At 40.4% G+C, this 17,284-nt stretch overlaps 1 protein-coding gene across 1 annotated transcript; it reads left to right on the top strand.

Annotated features, from left to right (window-relative positions):
• Positions 1–211: 211 nt before the first annotated feature.
• Positions 212–2,746, top strand: LOC130210900 (protein FAM181B). Its single transcript, XM_056441418.1, has one exon. The coding sequence runs from the start codon at positions 303–305 to the stop codon at positions 1,251–1,253; it is 951 nt and encodes a 316-aa protein (XP_056297393.1). The 5' UTR covers positions 212–302; the 3' UTR covers positions 1,254–2,746.
• The last annotated feature ends 14,538 nt before the right edge of the window (positions 2,747–17,284 follow it).

Here is a 17,284-nt window from a genome sequence, read left to right as displayed (position 1 = left end):
AGGGAATTTCAGACAAATCCCTCTTAGATGCAGGTGGTCAGACACAAGCAAAGAGTTAAGTCCTGCTCTCTCTTTGCCCCTCCTCTTTGATGTTCTGACATCATTAAGTCCAGCCCCCCCGAAAGATCTCCTTGCTTCCCTCTGAGCCCTTCACTTCTACTCCGGAATGTTTACAGGAACTTCATGAGCAGCATCAGGACCGAGGGTTTGTCACGGGTAAAACAAGGACATGCTCTGAAGAGACGTTTGCTTCGGGGAGCACAGCGGATGCCACAGGTGTAGCCGCTGGGCTCAGCAGAGTAATGGCTGTTCAGACTGCAATCATGAACCCTCAGTTCATGAATTTCTGCTTCCCTGGCTCTGTGATGGAGTACGACGTGGAGAGGAGTCTGGATGGGAGTCTCCTCGTCGAGGCGGAAAATGACGAGGACTACAGAGAGACCACCAGGGACTTGCTGAGTTTCATCGACTCGGCCTCCAGCAACATCAAGCTGGCTCTGGACAAGCCGGTGAAATCCAAGAGGAAAGTCAACCACCGGAAGTATCTACAGAAGCAGATCAAAATGTGCACGGGCATCGTAACGCCAGGGAACACAGCAGAGCCCCAGGTCAAAAGACAAGGTTCCCCCGTGGCTCAGCCCTTGCAGAGCAAAACTCCACCGAAACGTGACGGGGTCCAGGCCAGCTTACAGAGCAAGAGCTTGGCAGCCCTCTTTAACCCTGTGAAGGATATACGGGGTGAAAAGGCCAAGAAACCACCCCTGAGGCATCGCAATCTTCCCCCTTCTTTCTTCACCGAGCCTGCCAACTGCTCCAAAGTCAGCTCCACATCCGGGATGACGCTGAAGGACTTGGAGCGAGGCAATCCTGAGGCCACGGAGTTCTTTGAGCTCTTAGGGCCCGATTACAGCAACATGGTCAGTGAACAGGACCTTTATCAAAGTGTCCCGGTGCAGCCGGAGATGGGGGCCCCGGATCCCACTTCTTACGATGCTCAGCATTTAGTTGGTGGTCTCCTCTACTCGGAGCCCTGGACGAGCTGCTCAGGACCTTCTAAGAAACTCGGGGAAAGCCTGCGTACGGGTCTGACGCAGCCTCTTGTCTACTGTCCCTCTGAGGCGGTCTCCGGGTCCATAGAGGACAACGCACTGTGCACTTTGGCCTTCCCGAACTTCTTCACTGACTGCTCCATACCTCAGGCCACTTATGATTTAAGTGGTGGTTATAACAGAGCAAATTATTCATCTCTATGAGAAAGTGAAAATGCTGTGCTGGTGAAAAGCAGATAAAAATGTCTCTGACAAGTTTAACACTAGTCGAAGAGATTTGCATGTTACTGTATCATATGTGTTCATCTGTAGCGGAGGTTTGCAAGCGGAATTCAACATTTTGTACCATTCCCCTCCCAACGACAAAAAACGAAACGCGTATCGCTTTCTTTGAGAGAAACGAGGAACTAAAAATGATGTATTTCATTAAAGAAAATATCAAAAGCTTTTCAAGTAACTGGATACCATGTACTTTACAACATCTTGGTTTAATTTGCTGCACTGTTCTGTGAAATATTCAAATGTTTCTCAAGTGGATGTTGTTTTCATTATCTCGGTATGGAAATGTAACCGATTCGTGGTCGGCTTCAGTTTTTTTACAGCTGAGTTTGTTCGTCTGCTCATTAGATTGTATCTCATCCATCTGGGAATCTGTTCATGAAGATATATTTAATTAGAAAGAACAACACACAAGCTGAAGAAATAGTTGTTTGTTTAGTCTACTAAAAGCCACCAGTTGCTAGGAAAAGGTATTATCGGACTTGCATTCGACAAAACGTGCTGAAACAATCGTCCCTGTTGGTAACTGGTCTGTGGAGAATTTATTTAGCTCAAATTACTTTTCTAACGGTGTGTGGTGCCATGTTTGTTTTCCACCATTTTACAGCTCGGAAATGAGCTGGCTGAGTGGCGACTTTTATTCGTTTAGTTGGAACAGCCCTAAATGTATCTGGCTACTGCAAGAGGACAAAATAAAGCTGGTCTTTATTACTGTGACGACAGTGTCTGTGTCTGTGCTCATTGCTGATCATGGATGTTGTGATTATCAGAATACAAGAGGGTACAAGGCACAACACTGCATGGAATAAAGTGTGTGTCTCTCAAATACATTTATACAGTTTTATACACGAGAGTTGAAATGTGATCAGTGAAGTAAAACAATATGGCAATATGTACATTGTTAAATACAGATAGAAAGTCAGATCAGCAAATGTTGCTGAGTCTTTTACATCTCATCTTTTTACTGATGCTTCTTTGCCGCGATTTTGTTCCCACTAAATTCTATTTTTGCATGTTTGTTGTATTTATTTATTGAAGCATTTTGTAACCCTTTGTGTTCTTCATAGATTAACTTTTATTTACTTACTATTTAGTTGCGATGCAATACAACTGCCTTGTAATACAAATAACAGTGTTGAGTCGACATTCATCTCTATATATATAAAAAAATATATAGTTGGAATAGTATTTACTTCTGGGCTGACATTGCACTGTATTACATCACAGGTGTTTTTAAATGTTCCAGTCACCGAGTGTATTTAAATCAATATAACAATATAGAATTTTCTCTCATATATATATACTTGTATATGTTGTTTGTGAATACAATGCTGATTGCACACTGTACAAACATGTTGTGTCTCATCCAATAAATCATAATTCCAGTCCCATTTATTGAGACAGAATTAAAGAATTCAGATCTGATTAATTTTGTATTTCTTCTGGGACTGAGCAGACTTGTAAACACCCTGTGCGACATAAACACTTCAAAATGTTGTGAGATTAGAATAACTAAAGTTCATGTTTCACCCCCTCACATCATTACCCTAAATTAACTCTGCAAAAAACACGTCTTTAATCCCACTGATGAGCAAATCAAAGTCACACAGCACTCCACTGGTCCATGTGCCAGCTAAATGTTTGAATATGGGGCCTGTTGAGTATCCGCTCATTTCCTGTATTTGTACAGTTGAAGTTGGCTGGGGGTTTAAACTCCTCACAAGAAACCTCTACCTGGACATTTGAATACCACGACTTCACTACAATTATGATCACCCTCTGCTGGCTGTTGAAGGTTACTGACTAAACTTAACTTCGACTAAATCTGCATATTTTGGGACTGCAAACCTGAGAGTATTTTGTGCAAAAGCATCCAACATCCTGGTTGTTTTTAGACATATTAGAGACATTCAAACAAGAATGTTATTGTACACTTTTCTAATAACACACAATGGCTTTTCCTGTGATGTCCAGTTGTTTCAGTATTGGCCAACATCTACAGAGGAGGGATGTCAGATCAAGCTCAAGTCCTCAAACTATCACTGTCTATCATATGTGCTCTCTGACCTGTAGCTCACTCCCATTCTCAATGTTCAATCAAAAAACAGTATAAAATGGCAGAGCTTCCTCCACAAATCTGTCTGTCAGAGGCCTGCAAGCAGCTGCTCAGCAAAGGCACAAGATGGCAGTAATGCTCCGTTGAAAAAAAATCAATGCCCACCACTGGCAGTCAGACGGGAAGGCGTGTATATGGTGTGTGTGAGATTCTCTTGGACGTTAAAGCCTTGTGTGGTGAAAACTGAGTAGCTTCTCAGATGTCTCTCCATGAAATTAATCTGTCCTGAATTGTGTACGTTGGAGGGGTATCCTTGTAAACTACGATTTGTAAAAAAAAATTCACAGTTGGTTGAAATGAATTTCTACTCATTAGATTAGCATGCCTACTTGTGTAAGCGTATTATATTATGGTGTACATATTCGTTGTAATATATGCTCTACTTTGAAACAATTGTCTGCCAGGTTGTCTGTTGTTGTTTTTTCTCACCTCCTACCAGCTGGCTTTGTTTGCAGATTGCTCAACAATACCCTGTCATAAGCAGGACACAATAATATCTGGCAATTTGCAATGCAGCAAACTATTCACACAGAAAGCATATGGATTTCCTGTCCCTGCGTTAACACTGACTGATACATTCAGATTAAGCCCTACTGATGGAGCCACAACTGTATCCTGCTTTGATTTATGGCACACTGGAGATGCTATGTTTGTCAAAGCGATTAACAAGATCTGTGTTGGCGCAGACCTGAATAACAAGAGCCAGATATCTAGGTAAACTAGATAATATTCCACAGATTTTCTATTGCATGGCATGTGATGTCCTGTGATGATAAGAAATGCACACATGTGATATCATGGTTTGGACACACGTACAGTATGACACCAGGAAACACAGGGCCGTGGTTAAAAATACAACCACAACTGACCTGTTTTATTTTAGACATAGTGCTACACTGATAATTGAGTATCCACCCGCACTTGTCCTCAGCCTGACCTTTCTCAGCTTGTCCTCCTCGTGTCTTGTTAACACCACCGGGGTCGAAGCACGATGCCAGATGATATCCGCAAGTCTTCGTAGCCTCTCTCAGTGACATGCAACTTTTGTCCCAAAGCTCAAGTCAAAGAATATTTTCTGGTTTTATGGAGGGTAAATAAATACAATAATAAATGTAAATATTTAACATGTAGGCTATCGAAGCATTGTAATTCTCTTTGATTACTTGCTTAGCAGGGAACATTTCAAAACCGGTCCAGCTAAATAAAACTAGTTGCGATTGGTATCATAGTATCTGCTGATTCTACGTCATCTGCTCTTAAAGATTAATATTGTGCATAATTGCCAACATACATGCTAATACAATATATCTGTCATAACCAAATTGTATCGTTCATAACCCTTACTGTTATCAGCCAGCCCAGCAATTGATGTCTTCCTTTGGTTCTTCCTACTTCCTCCCAAATAATTCCTCTCAAAGTCTTCAAATTAGGAGGGACTAAATTAAACTTACAAACCTACACTCCGGAAATGTTATTTCATCACAGAAAGTGTTGCTGGCGGATTTCCATCTTTCTAGAACCTCCTCCATGCTAGGCTGTAAATATAGGCAAGGCAGAGAGATACAACTTCACTGTGTATTTCTCACACCTTGTATCGTAACGCCTCAACCAGTGACATCAGTTTGTTTCTGTGGACAATCATTTTGAATTAGTAATATATTCCTCCTCCTGATCCGTTTCCTGTCAACGGTACTGAGATTACCCCAAAAAGACAATCTGCTCAGAGCACAATATATTTCTTCCCAAATGTATTTCATGTCTGACTGCTTTCCATTTAAGTCTGCATTCATTTTCAGCAGCTATGATGCACTGCTTCCCTCCTCAGGCTGTTTTGGGGATGCTTGCTTACATCGGTGTGTTTGTGTCAGTGTGATAACAATTGAAAACTGAGCAGAAGACAAAAGTCTTGGGTAGATTAAAGACAATGCTGCTGGAAATCTTTCATCTACAGCAGATGCCACCCATATTGTAAGACACTACTCCCTCACGCAAACACATGAATCAATCTAAATCTAAAAGCCATTCCCTACTCGGATGACACATGTTAATAGATCGAGTCGTTCCTATTACGACTTAAAATTCAGTTCATTGAAATAGCAGCAAACCCATATTAGTTATGTAAATATATAGTCAAGTAATGTCTACCAGAGCAGAAAATGAAGTCATCCTCCTGCTGTGTGTGTTGTTATCCAAACTCATACGACCATTACGGCTGACAACACCGTCACAAGCAACAGTGTCGCCATGGAGGCAAAGCATCCACCCTCCGCTTCCCCCTCAGACTGACGGCGTGAGCTCTGTCTGCACTTTTGCTTTAGTTTTCACTGTTAGCCGGCTTAGCTGTCACCAAAGCTGGTATCAATGTTCCCAATCTGGTATTTGGCACCTTTACATCTGTATGAAAGGCCTGATGGTGATCTAATGCTTTTGTTCAGGATGCTGAAACAATATTTTAACAATACTATTGTTTTAGGCCACTAAGTATATACTAGAGACTCGAGAGATTCTACCCATCATCCTCCTCAGGTTGCCCACCTCATAATTGGTCATGCTCCACTGCTATAAACGTTGGACCCCCTATAAACGCGGCTAAACAGAGTCTTTAACACACTGAATATATAATATCTCTCAACACATTCTGTCAAGCTCTGGACCCTGTGAATTATTCAAAGCTCCTCCATCAATTAGTGTCTCTGTGCACCTCCAAGGAGAGGTGACTCTGGCTTCTGACCAAGGTCAACCCTTATTGATGACCCTCTCACCCTGTCAATTTCTGCCATTTGTCACTGCCATGCTCTCCCCATCCAAAGCATGCACCACAGGTGAAGGTCAGAAAAAAGACCAGCTGGAAAATCAAGAAATTTGTGCTTCCTTATAAATACAGTGTTCATCTACATCTTAGCCTTGTCATAGCTGCTCTCATATGAGGCAGGTGACCAGAGAAACAATGCCTCATCTTTTAAGGTAATGATCCTCGATTTGACTACTTGTGGCTGCAACATGTTTCTGTTCACAATTATGTTGATGGTAAACATTAGAAGGATGACAATGTTTGCAAAATAGCGCAATCAGCATTATGTTATCACAAAACTAAGCACATGCTGCCCATGTGCATCAATTTCCCAAACATTAATCATTTCCTGTCTTTGGCTGTATCAAGTAGGAATAGTCGGATATCAGGCCCCCGTACAACTGCAGCACCTCATCGTCATAGCATTTTCCAAATCCTCCAAACACATGCAGACAGGCTTTACATATTCACTTAAGCCCCCAGTTAGAAAGTGAGTCATATGCAGATGCTAGGCAGATGTTTGAAGTTGAGTCTCTTTCCCACCACTCTGGCCGTGGACCTCGTGGATAAACCAACAGCGCAGGTGACAGCAGCGAGCAAAAAAAGGCATTTCAAACATAATAACAATTAGCAATGTCTCTTCTGTGCACCGCCTGAGTGCATACAGATAAAACCAATGATGGGCTGCTTATTTATTTATTTGTGAGTTTTTTTTCTTTCTCTGCTGGTGGTTGATGAACTATTCATTCATTCATTCATTGATGTATTTTAAATAAAATCTGTCCTTCTCCTGTCCTTACATACACATCATCCATCCCATCTGTCCATCCATCCTCCTCCTCCTCTCCTGTTGCTCTCCTTTTTTTTTTTTTTTTTTTTCCCTGGAAGGTTTTTTTGGGAGTTTTCCTGGGGTTTTGGGGCAGGGATGCAGATGTGTTAGATGACAAATTGTAAAGAGAGACAAATTTGTAATTTGTGAAATTGGGCTATACAAATAAACTGAATTGAATTGAATTGATGTTAATTGTCAACTGGGTGAAAATCAATTTGGGCAGCATGACCATTGTCTCAGCGAGCTAAGTGCCATCCCTCCAACAACACCGTGGGTTCTGACGGGACATCTTCTGCATCTCCTGTTGCACACCCTGTTTTAAAAATGAACGACATAATAATGTGAAAGATACATTTCCATGATTAATTATTGTCCTGTGAAGCATTTTGAAACATAGGAAAGAACTGTCACACTCTGCCTCTCTTTCCGTTGATTTCACAACCTTTCACCACCAAAGCTCGGGACCCCCACTGACTCTGACTCTTACACCTCCAGCATCATTTTAACCCTCCTGTTGCCTTAGGGTCAATTTGACCCCATTCAATGATTAACCCTCCTGTTACCTGTATATTTACTGACATATTTTACCCTCAGGGTCAATTTGACCCCAGCAATTAAAACCTCCAGAAAATTATTAGAATTAATATTGTTTTCCAAGTTTAAGTGTGAGGTACTTTATGTTTGTTTGTTGACTACCTAAATAGCCCTTTACATATATAAAAAAGTTGATATTTCTTATATGTTTGACACAGTGAAAAACAGCCTGGGGTCAAATTGACCCGAAAGAACACCGACATTAAACATTGAATGGGGTCAAATTGACCCGAAAGGTAACAGGAGGGTTAAACACCCTTGCACATCTTTTCTTTTCTTATTAAAATGCACTTTTATTCAAAAATATATACTTGTTTTAAAGTACTGTTTTTATTATATTTGTATTGTTTTATTCTGTTATGCACCTCTTACCGAGTCAAATTCCTCGTATGTTCAACGCACTTGGTAAATATACAATTCTGATTCTGATTCATTGACCTCCTCTACCTGTCAAACAGATGTCCTCAGATTTCTCCACCTGTCCGAGTCCCCCGGACTCTAACATCCAGCCAGTCCCTCTTGCCCCTCAGTGAGCCCTCTCCAGCCATTCCCATCAACTAAGCTTCCCTGTCCACCTGCTCACTTGTTTCCACTTTCCATCACGAGCCCCGCAGAACATATTCCAGTCCCTTTACCCCAAAACTTGCCAGATTGTGTTTTTGCTTTCTAAGTCATCTGACCTAGAAACCTGAACCTGCAAACTGGACCCTCCACCTTAAAATCTGGAATCTGTTCCAGCCTGCCTGTACGTTTCTTCACAATTGTCCGCATATTTTTTTTCTTGTTGCCTAGCATTCACCGATCTGATGACCTAATCATGATTACAATTATAATTTAATAATACCAGGTAATTTGTACTGTACTCTTCCCCAGTGCCCTCGTTACAAATCTTCTCAGCAATGAAAAAAGAGCACTCATTATAATTGCCAATGCCAACATTTTTTACTTCGAACACTTAGGCCCATTTGTTCCTGCAAAGTCCACAAGGGCTTAGGACTGTCCCATTGTCCAATTATTAAGTGCATGAGGGCTCTCTCGAACACATTTTGAGCTTTTCGTTTTGCACTTTCAAGAAGTCTGGCATATTAAATAGTATGGTCGTATGGGTATTGAATCACACAGGAATAAACTGCCTGCAGAATTCACCCACCATTCATGATGTTGAATAAGGGGTTACCCAGGTGGAAGTACCTAAACTTTCATTCTTTTTAATGTCTGTCGAGGGCAACTTCTCTGGTTGCAAAACATATTCAGATTGTATTGAAGTCTATGAGAAAATGACCCTACTTCTAACATGATTTATTACCTCAGTATGAACATTGCGAACATGGAATTATGGTCAAGTCTTCTTCAATACAACATTATTTTTTATTAAGTAAATGATGGTGCCTTTTCTAGATTAAAATAGATCATAAAGCAGAGTTTTCTTGTGCATGTTTATGTTTTACAACTTTAACCCTTTCGCAGTGTGGACGTTAATTGTCATATTTTGGTCATCAAAGAATGCACATTTTCTTTGTCTTGTTGTTCCGCCTTCATCGTCATTTATGATTGCAAAAACCAAGATGGAGACCTACAAAAACCAAGGTGGACTTGAAGCTTCAAAACTGTCGTCTTCAAACCAATGGGTGACGTAATGATGACTGTGTGCACCAGTAAACGCCAGTCACAGTACAGAAGGAGAGGACTGGCACATGGTGCACTGGTATGTCTACAGTTACAAAGAAACACTGCAATACAAGGATTATGATGGGACATAAAAACACAATGATTCAATTCAATTTATTTTATTTGTATAGCCCGACATCACACATTTTCCTTTACAATCTGTACAGCATACACCATTCTCTGTCCCAGGACCCTCGATTCAGAACAGGAAAACCTCCCCCAAAACCTCCTTCGGGAGAGCAACAGAAGAGGGATCCCTCTCCCAGGACGTTCAGAAGTACAATCGATGTCAGAATGAACAACATAATAGAATTTAACACAGTCAATGCAGCAGTGGATATAATAGAGTATAATGGGAATAAAATCATTATTGGTAGCAGTAATAGTGGCTCAGTGGGTCATAGAAATCAGTGAAGTGCAAGATGATATTACACACTTTTTCTTTTCAGTTTTACTTCATGATGCTGTTGTCAAAAACAAGTAAAGCAATTTCTCCAAATACCTCTCGTCCACACTGTAAGGCCAGATCCCGGAGCCCCGTAATTGTCTTGGCTGTGAAGAAGATTTAAATGATACAATTTCCAATTGTCATCACTTACTGGCTTTAGGTGTAGCTACAGATTTGAGAAACAAGATAGTTGCGTTACACCTTTCCTGAGGGCTGGATATGTATTGTCCGTGGTAATTGAATGCAGACACTGAACACGGCATGATAACACTTATGTGAATGCTGCTCGTCTTCATGAAAAGTGGGATTGTGACATTCTCACCTCAAAATAGATGTTACTTTGAGAAGAACATCAACATTGTCTGCCAACCTCGGCAAACAGAACTGAAAAGATGTGTGTGTTTTTTTCTGCAATTATCTCTCTATTGAATGTCTTGACTTATGGCTCACAAAATCTTGTAAAATAAATGTCCTGCCTACATACTGTCAGATGCAAATTGTTCAAGGATGTTAGGATGGAAGTATCTCTGTCTTTGTACCTCGCCGAGGGCAGGATCTGATCTAAAGATATAAACGATGTGCCCATCATCTGAAGGAGAGGAAGTTGTATTATACCACCTGCAGATCCCTTGAGAAGCATAATAATCTTTAAAAGCAGAGAAAATCCCATTACCTGTCACAGATTTCTTCCCTTATAATTGCTGGAGCCTCCCCTTTGGGAGGGATGGGGGGGTGAAGGACGGCAGATGCACTGATATCAGACTATCTTCACAAAAAAATCTAGGGGACATCTATTTTCAGCTTGTCATTCCCAATAGCAAGGTTTGGCCTTTCCCAACTGTTGAAAAAAAGCTTAGATATAAAACAGTCCTGCAATGACACCACTGCTCCATCATTTGATGCTGAAGAACATACACACCTTGAGTTGGTGTACTAACAATTACAACTTGTTTGCAGGTCTGAAGAAGTGTGAAATATTGATTTGCTAAGATCCGTCTTTGATTTTTAATTATTGTATTGGCCAGTTCCAGTTAATATTTACGTAATGTTTTTGTCCAAAATTAGATAACTGGTCATTTGAAGAGCAACTTAACCATAATAAAACGTAATCACATTTTTTATTTTTATTTTTTACTGTATATGAATGTAAAAACGCTTCTTCTTACCTTTTTTTCCTCCCTTAATCGGAAATGAATCTGTTACATTTGAGATGGGAATGTTCTATTTGAAGGTAACACATCAGAGAGGGTTTTTAGCATTGACACTCAAGAGACACCGCCATGAGCCTTCTCCAAGTCCATAAGGTCCTGACGACCAACTCCCAGTGCTGTGAGGACTTGCAAGCCCAGAAACATATACTTGGTACTGTCAGCTGGAGTCTCACGATGTCACAAGACCACGATCACGTGAGAATCAAATACCCAACATGTCGGGCTTCAAGCAATGCGTTTGTGTCCGGTAAGCCAGAGCACGGACAGGTCAGAGTCCGTGCTCTGGCAGATTGTTCATCCCATCACCTTATTTTATTATTTGTGCTCGCTCTTCTCCGTAGTGTTTCCAATGACGGCTTCTCAGATGGTTCCGTGTCCCAAACGATCTGGCGGGTCAGGTTAGCGAACCCCACACATCCCAGAATATTCCAGCATGTCTGGCCAAACAAGGGGATGTTGTTTCACAAAGCACAAAGAGCTCAGGAGCAACACAAACCCCGAGCCTGTGAGCTGGCTGACGTTAGAGAACCAATGTCCTACTCTCTGTCACCAAAGATCACACGGCCCAAACGCTCCTTTGTTCTGCTCCCTCAGCTCCGTTTGTTCAGCTGTACATCCAAGTCAACTCAATTACAGAGTATCCAAATACCCAGGGTCTTCTTGTCCAATAAATGCCCGGTTTTTTTCTTCTTCTTCTGCTCCCCCTGACAATGCAATAAACAAGATCTGGTTAAAATTCAACAGGAATGAAATAAATATTTAGCTTCTGCAAACTTATGTAAGAATCCTAAGCCACAAATTGTTGCAGACTTAAATAAGCCTCAATCTGTTCACATGAATACAAATATATTAAATGAACAGTACATCAAGCTGCTAAAAAAATATCTAAATATGGTTGCATCAAAACTCATATTTTAGCATTTTATTCTTCTTTCATGTAACAGTATGGGGTTCATTCTTCAGGGTTTTTTCATCCTCTGCTGGAGCCCATTTCTGCCGTGCTTCTGGCTTTCATCGTTTAATCCTCTCCGGTGTTGAGATGATTTGTTTTATGTCCAAGACATTCTTCTGTCCAGGTGTATCCTTGGATGAGACAGCTTTGTTTGTTTGCCTCTTTGTCTCTGTGCATCATGGCTGCACGTTGAGCGGAGCGAATCATGTGAATGATGGCGTGCCCCCATTTTTAATAAACTGTGAGAGAGAGAGAGATGTTTTTTGTTTGTTTCATTTGAAATGTAGATTTCTGTTCACTTTTACAAGGCATACTTCGTGAGGAAGAAAATTCTTTGTACCGTTAAGTATATTTTAGGAAATTCAGGCAATTTAATCCAAGAATTTAGAAACAAACTTGATAAACTCGTCCTTGAGAAATTAGTTCTAATGTGTTATTGTCTAGTGCATTTCTAATACCTGCACTCTCTGGACCTTTTTTGACTCCATAAAAAAAAAAAAATCCGAACATGTAATCAACAGCATCTCACTGGTTATAATTTAATATAGGACCTGCTGTTAAATGTTGTTGAAGCAATGGCTCTATGTGACATCTGACGACTTTCCCTTTTCAACCAAATTTAGACCAATTTGGACCAAATCACGAATGTTAAGGGCATTGGTTCCTAGGCGATATTCCAGTAATATAATCAAACACAAGCCATAGCTCTTTCTTTGTAAAATAAGTTGTCCAGTCACATTTACTCAATCACTATTTCTATCCTGAGTTAAAGCAACACAATTCTCGAGACACGGTGCCTCTTCTCGTTTTTATGATATGCAAATGTGTGCATATTAGGGAGATGTCTGCATGCACTGATTGTATTGCTGGGGAAAAAAATGCTAGTTTTTTTCCCTCCTCATCTGGTAAATTGTTCCTTTAGCCTTCCGCTGAAAAAATAATAATTCTAGGCTTTCCAAATAACAGACAGCATATTCTCCAGCAATATCAATTATTAGTACTAGTTCCCGACAACACAAGTACCTGTTTGAAAGATATGCTTTATAAGTGCTTAATGCTGTGGAATACAGTTTGTATAAAATAATCAATTTCCTCTTTGAGGTGAGTGTGTTTAAAATGATTTAAAAATATATTGAAAAGGGAGAGGGGGACAATCATTCTTAAGCATTTCTCATTCCAACAGAAATGTATCAGGTATAATTTCCGCAGGCAGAAATCTCTGACATCCAATCACAAGTTAGCGAATTTCTCAAACTCTTACACAGAAAGCTAGATGCTAACAAAGTGCAAGAGCGACTTCAGATGTGTGTGTTCGAGCAGCTGCATTCAACACTGGTCCGTTGACCAGACAAAGACAAATGACTAACAGCTGCAGCAGCATGCATATCCTCACTAGCTGCATTACCTTCTCTTACTGTATCCATTCTCTGTATACAGTACGATGTATTCTGCTACCTAACACTGCAACAATCAGCACACTTATGACACAAACCAATAAACTGTGTTGTGCATTGATCAATAGAAACAGAGAACCACACTGAAAAATGACCGAATGAGTTTTATGCTTCACAGATTGGGAATACTTTCATATTTCTTGAAACCATAAGATTCAAAATGATGAACAGAATTATTTTCAGGGGTTAGGATGAGTAACAAGGCATATCAAAATAGCATTTTGTCTTTCGAGACAGTTCCCTCATATAGGGCGGTTCTTCACACAGTTTATGTTTCCTTATTGATGGTGCTGTTTCGTGCTGACTCATCATTGCAATCAGAACTAGTGCTGGAAATCAACTTGGAAAAGACAAGTGGGCTGTGAGTCAGTATTTTATACACAGAAAAATGCATGCAAAGGCTCTTTTGGATAAGGATATCATATACTTAACCCTCCTGTTACCTTCACATTTACTAACATATTTTACCTCGGGGTCAATTTGACCCCAGCAATTAAAACCTCCAGAAAATTATTAGAATTAATATTGTTTCCCAAGTTTAAGTGTGAGGTACTTTATGTTTGTTTGTTGACTACCTAAATAGCCCTTTAAATATATAAAAAAGTTGATATTTCTTATATGTTTGACACAGTGAAAAACAGCCTGGGGTCAAATTGACCCCAAAGAACACCGACATTAAACATTGAATGGGGTCAAATTGACCCTAAAGGTAACAGGAGGGTTAAAAGAATGAGACCACACCAGGAAGAAAAGTTGACTGTTTTTCAATTAAGCTCATTCTTTTTTAATTGAAAACTTTTTGTATTAATAATGTATTCCTTTATTTACATTCATAGGACATACAGCAAAGCCCTTCCATGAACGCTAAACAGGCTTTTGGACCAGTGAGCTTTGGTTTTCAGGATAACTGGCCGTTGCACTAATAGCCTCACGTTCCAACGGGACATTTTGTGGTTTCAGAATAATGGGCAGTTGAAGAGGACTCTGTTCTGTTCGCCCGAAGCAGATTTAATTGGTGGGCCTTTGGCATTTAAGTATTTTTGCAGGCTAAGTAGCATCTTAGCCTGCCTGTGTTCTGGATTGGTCGATGGCGCTAACTGTATTTCCAGTATATATGGCTATTTGAAATTGTGGCGGTCTGGCAGAGTGGGATGGGCCACGTAAAACCGAGGTGTTACGGGGGTGGGGCGCTTTGGGTCAATATTGTGGTGCCAGCGGTGCAATAGGGCAAAACACACATTGTTTTTGTTCCTGCTTCATGAGGAAAGCTGTTATGGAAAAAGTCGCAGCTTAAGCATTACTCGTTAAAGAGGAACTTTCCACAAATGCAACACCTTCACAACCACACACTTGACCTCAATGCCAAAATGTAAAGCTCCTAAAGCAAAAAATGTGGCCGCCAAAATTTAGGGAACTTTTTGTGTCCAGACCGACTGACAGATTGAGTATTAAAGTCAGATTATAGTCAGAATTTATTCCAGGTTTCTGTTGCAAAACAACTGCCAGGTGTGACAGTTTTACTATGTCAAACAGAGCCCAGAAACATAACAGATGTTGCAGAATTTGTATTGAAAATGAAACTAGTGTCTCATCTTGTTGTCCATGTTTTATCCGATTCCTATAATGGTCTTACTGTTCTGACACAAACACATCTAACAAAGGTCTGTGGATGAAGGGTGCAGTCACATAAAGAGAAGCACATCATTGCAGCCCTGCCAGCCAAAGGGGTTTAAGGTCTATTGAATATTTTAAAAACAGCTCCAAGGACTAAGACAAGGCATTTATTTACATGCACAGCAATAACATTATTGACTTGTCAATAAACCTTCATCCCCCACCATCAGTAAATCTGTCAAATGCTGAATCAAATGAGATCTCAAACCAACAGCATCTAATCCTCAACATGTGGGTGCATTAATGTGTTCTATTGACATTAACACAGAAGTGCAGATCTGCATACAAATGATGCCAAAATGAAAGCTGGTTCACTCCGGGCCCGACAGGATTGAGGTGAAATATTCACACGCAATGCGCTACATTTCAAGAACATTTACAAAAGAATGATTTCCGCCATAAAATCTGACCCCATTATGGTGAGTCAAATTGGCAGCCTCGCTAAGATCTTTATGGACATAATAGCAGCTCTTTTTTTAGGGAAAACATCATCTTTTCTCATTAAATAATAACTGGAAAACATTTTAGCTTCATGTGTAACTACAGCTCCAATCCCATCAATCAGGATCATTAGTATGCGTGTAGTCCTCTGTGACCTTTTCACATCGCATTATGGTAGTGAACACAGTGAGAAGGTCAGACAGTGTCCTCTCTGTAACAAAGAGGGGGGTGGCACAATCTGAGCTGCTCCGATTTAGATATTACAGGAAGGACCAAGGAACATGCTGATGAGGAAAGGCCCAATAACAAAGCACAGCAGCTGACACCAGGTAGGAGCTAATGTTTGTTATTTGAGACGGCACTTTTAACCTGTTACATTCTAGTTAGTCATACAGATACAAATGGGCAGGAATTACGGACGTCAAAGTAGACTTTACCTCGGACCGTTTTGTTTGATCTCGTGACGGACTGCATACAACAAGTCAATCGTCTCATATGCAGCCACCATGAATTAAATTAGAAGAAATAAATATGACGTCTCGCATATTCAAATTATATAATTATTATATACATATTCATGAGGTTTCCACAGCATAAGTGAAACATCTCACTGACAATTGGTTTTACTTCTGTTTTTCTTTTTTATGACTCATTAGTAGTCTACTATACTCACTAAAACCAACTGTTAGCTTCTTGCCCTACACATATATTTTATTTTTGCCCGCAGCATCTCCTGCTTTGGAGAAAACTGAGAGCTCTGACTCACCTTTGCTACTAAATTCTGGTCAGGTAAAGGCTGAACTCAAACCGTATTAATTAATTTGGGCAAATATAACAAATATGGAAAGAAGGTCTTTGGGCTGGTGAAATGAATTCCAATGTGTCTGTCATTGATATGCTCAGAAATACAAGTGGTGCAGCAGCTTCTATATGAGTTCGATCTAAGAAGGCGATGTGATTGTTATTGTACAACCATCCAACCCCTGGCCATACGTGATCATTCCTTCTGGACTCAATCTCAAGTGTGTGATAACCACTTTTTCAAAGGAAAGTATTCTGATGTATTCTGAGTGTGTCTCTGTGCCCTCTGAGTTCTTAATGTGATGACTGGACTGTGCCCATGTTTAAAAGATCTGTTTCGAGAGGGTTTTGTGTTCTGCGTGTTCTGTTTGGGGGTGTTGACAAAAAACTGTGGTCCGGTTGGACAACTTTCAACCTCTTTCCAAGAATACACAGGAAGTCAAAGAAACAGTTACTTCCTGTTAGACTACTTGTAGTTTACAGACCTCCTTCAGATTTGTGTAAATATGTATTCATGTTGAAATGTGCATGTGTTTGTAGCCAATCAGCTCTCTGACCTGGAGACAGCCAGGCATTTCCCATCATGCATCAGGTCATGCAGTCGGTGGAGAGCAATCATCATCTCAAATCATCCAACACATTTACACTACAGTCAGATACATGAGTCTATTTAAAGATCAAATCTACGGACGTTCTTACTCAGCCAAGAAAAGCAATTACAGAGCTAACATCACTGTAAAATGCAGCCATACATCACCACCTTCATTTCACCGTTTGCAGTGGGAGGCCATCTTTTGGGTCAATAGTGAGTTAACAGTCTGTTTTCAGTGGTGTGTCTGTTTGGTAACACCTGCTATTTCCTTTCATAACAGCAACAACATTTTCTGTCACCATTCAGAAGGTACGCATATACTAATCCGGCTACTTGGGAATATTCACACATAACGCCAAGATGCAAAATGTTACATTAATGT

The sequence above is a fragment of the Pseudoliparis swirei genome, chromosome 20, assembly GCF_029220125.1.
Source record: "Pseudoliparis swirei isolate HS2019 ecotype Mariana Trench chromosome 20, NWPU_hadal_v1, whole genome shotgun sequence".
Lineage (NCBI taxonomy): Eukaryota > Metazoa > Chordata > Actinopteri > Perciformes > Liparidae > Pseudoliparis > Pseudoliparis swirei.
This window is presented reverse-complemented; position numbering and strand designations above follow the sequence as displayed.

Excerpts from the sequence above, each read along its gene's own strand:
- LOC130210900 (XM_056441418.1), top strand. The coding sequence starts at position 303 with ATGGCTGTTCAGACTGCAATCATGAACCCTCAGTTCATGAATTTCTGC.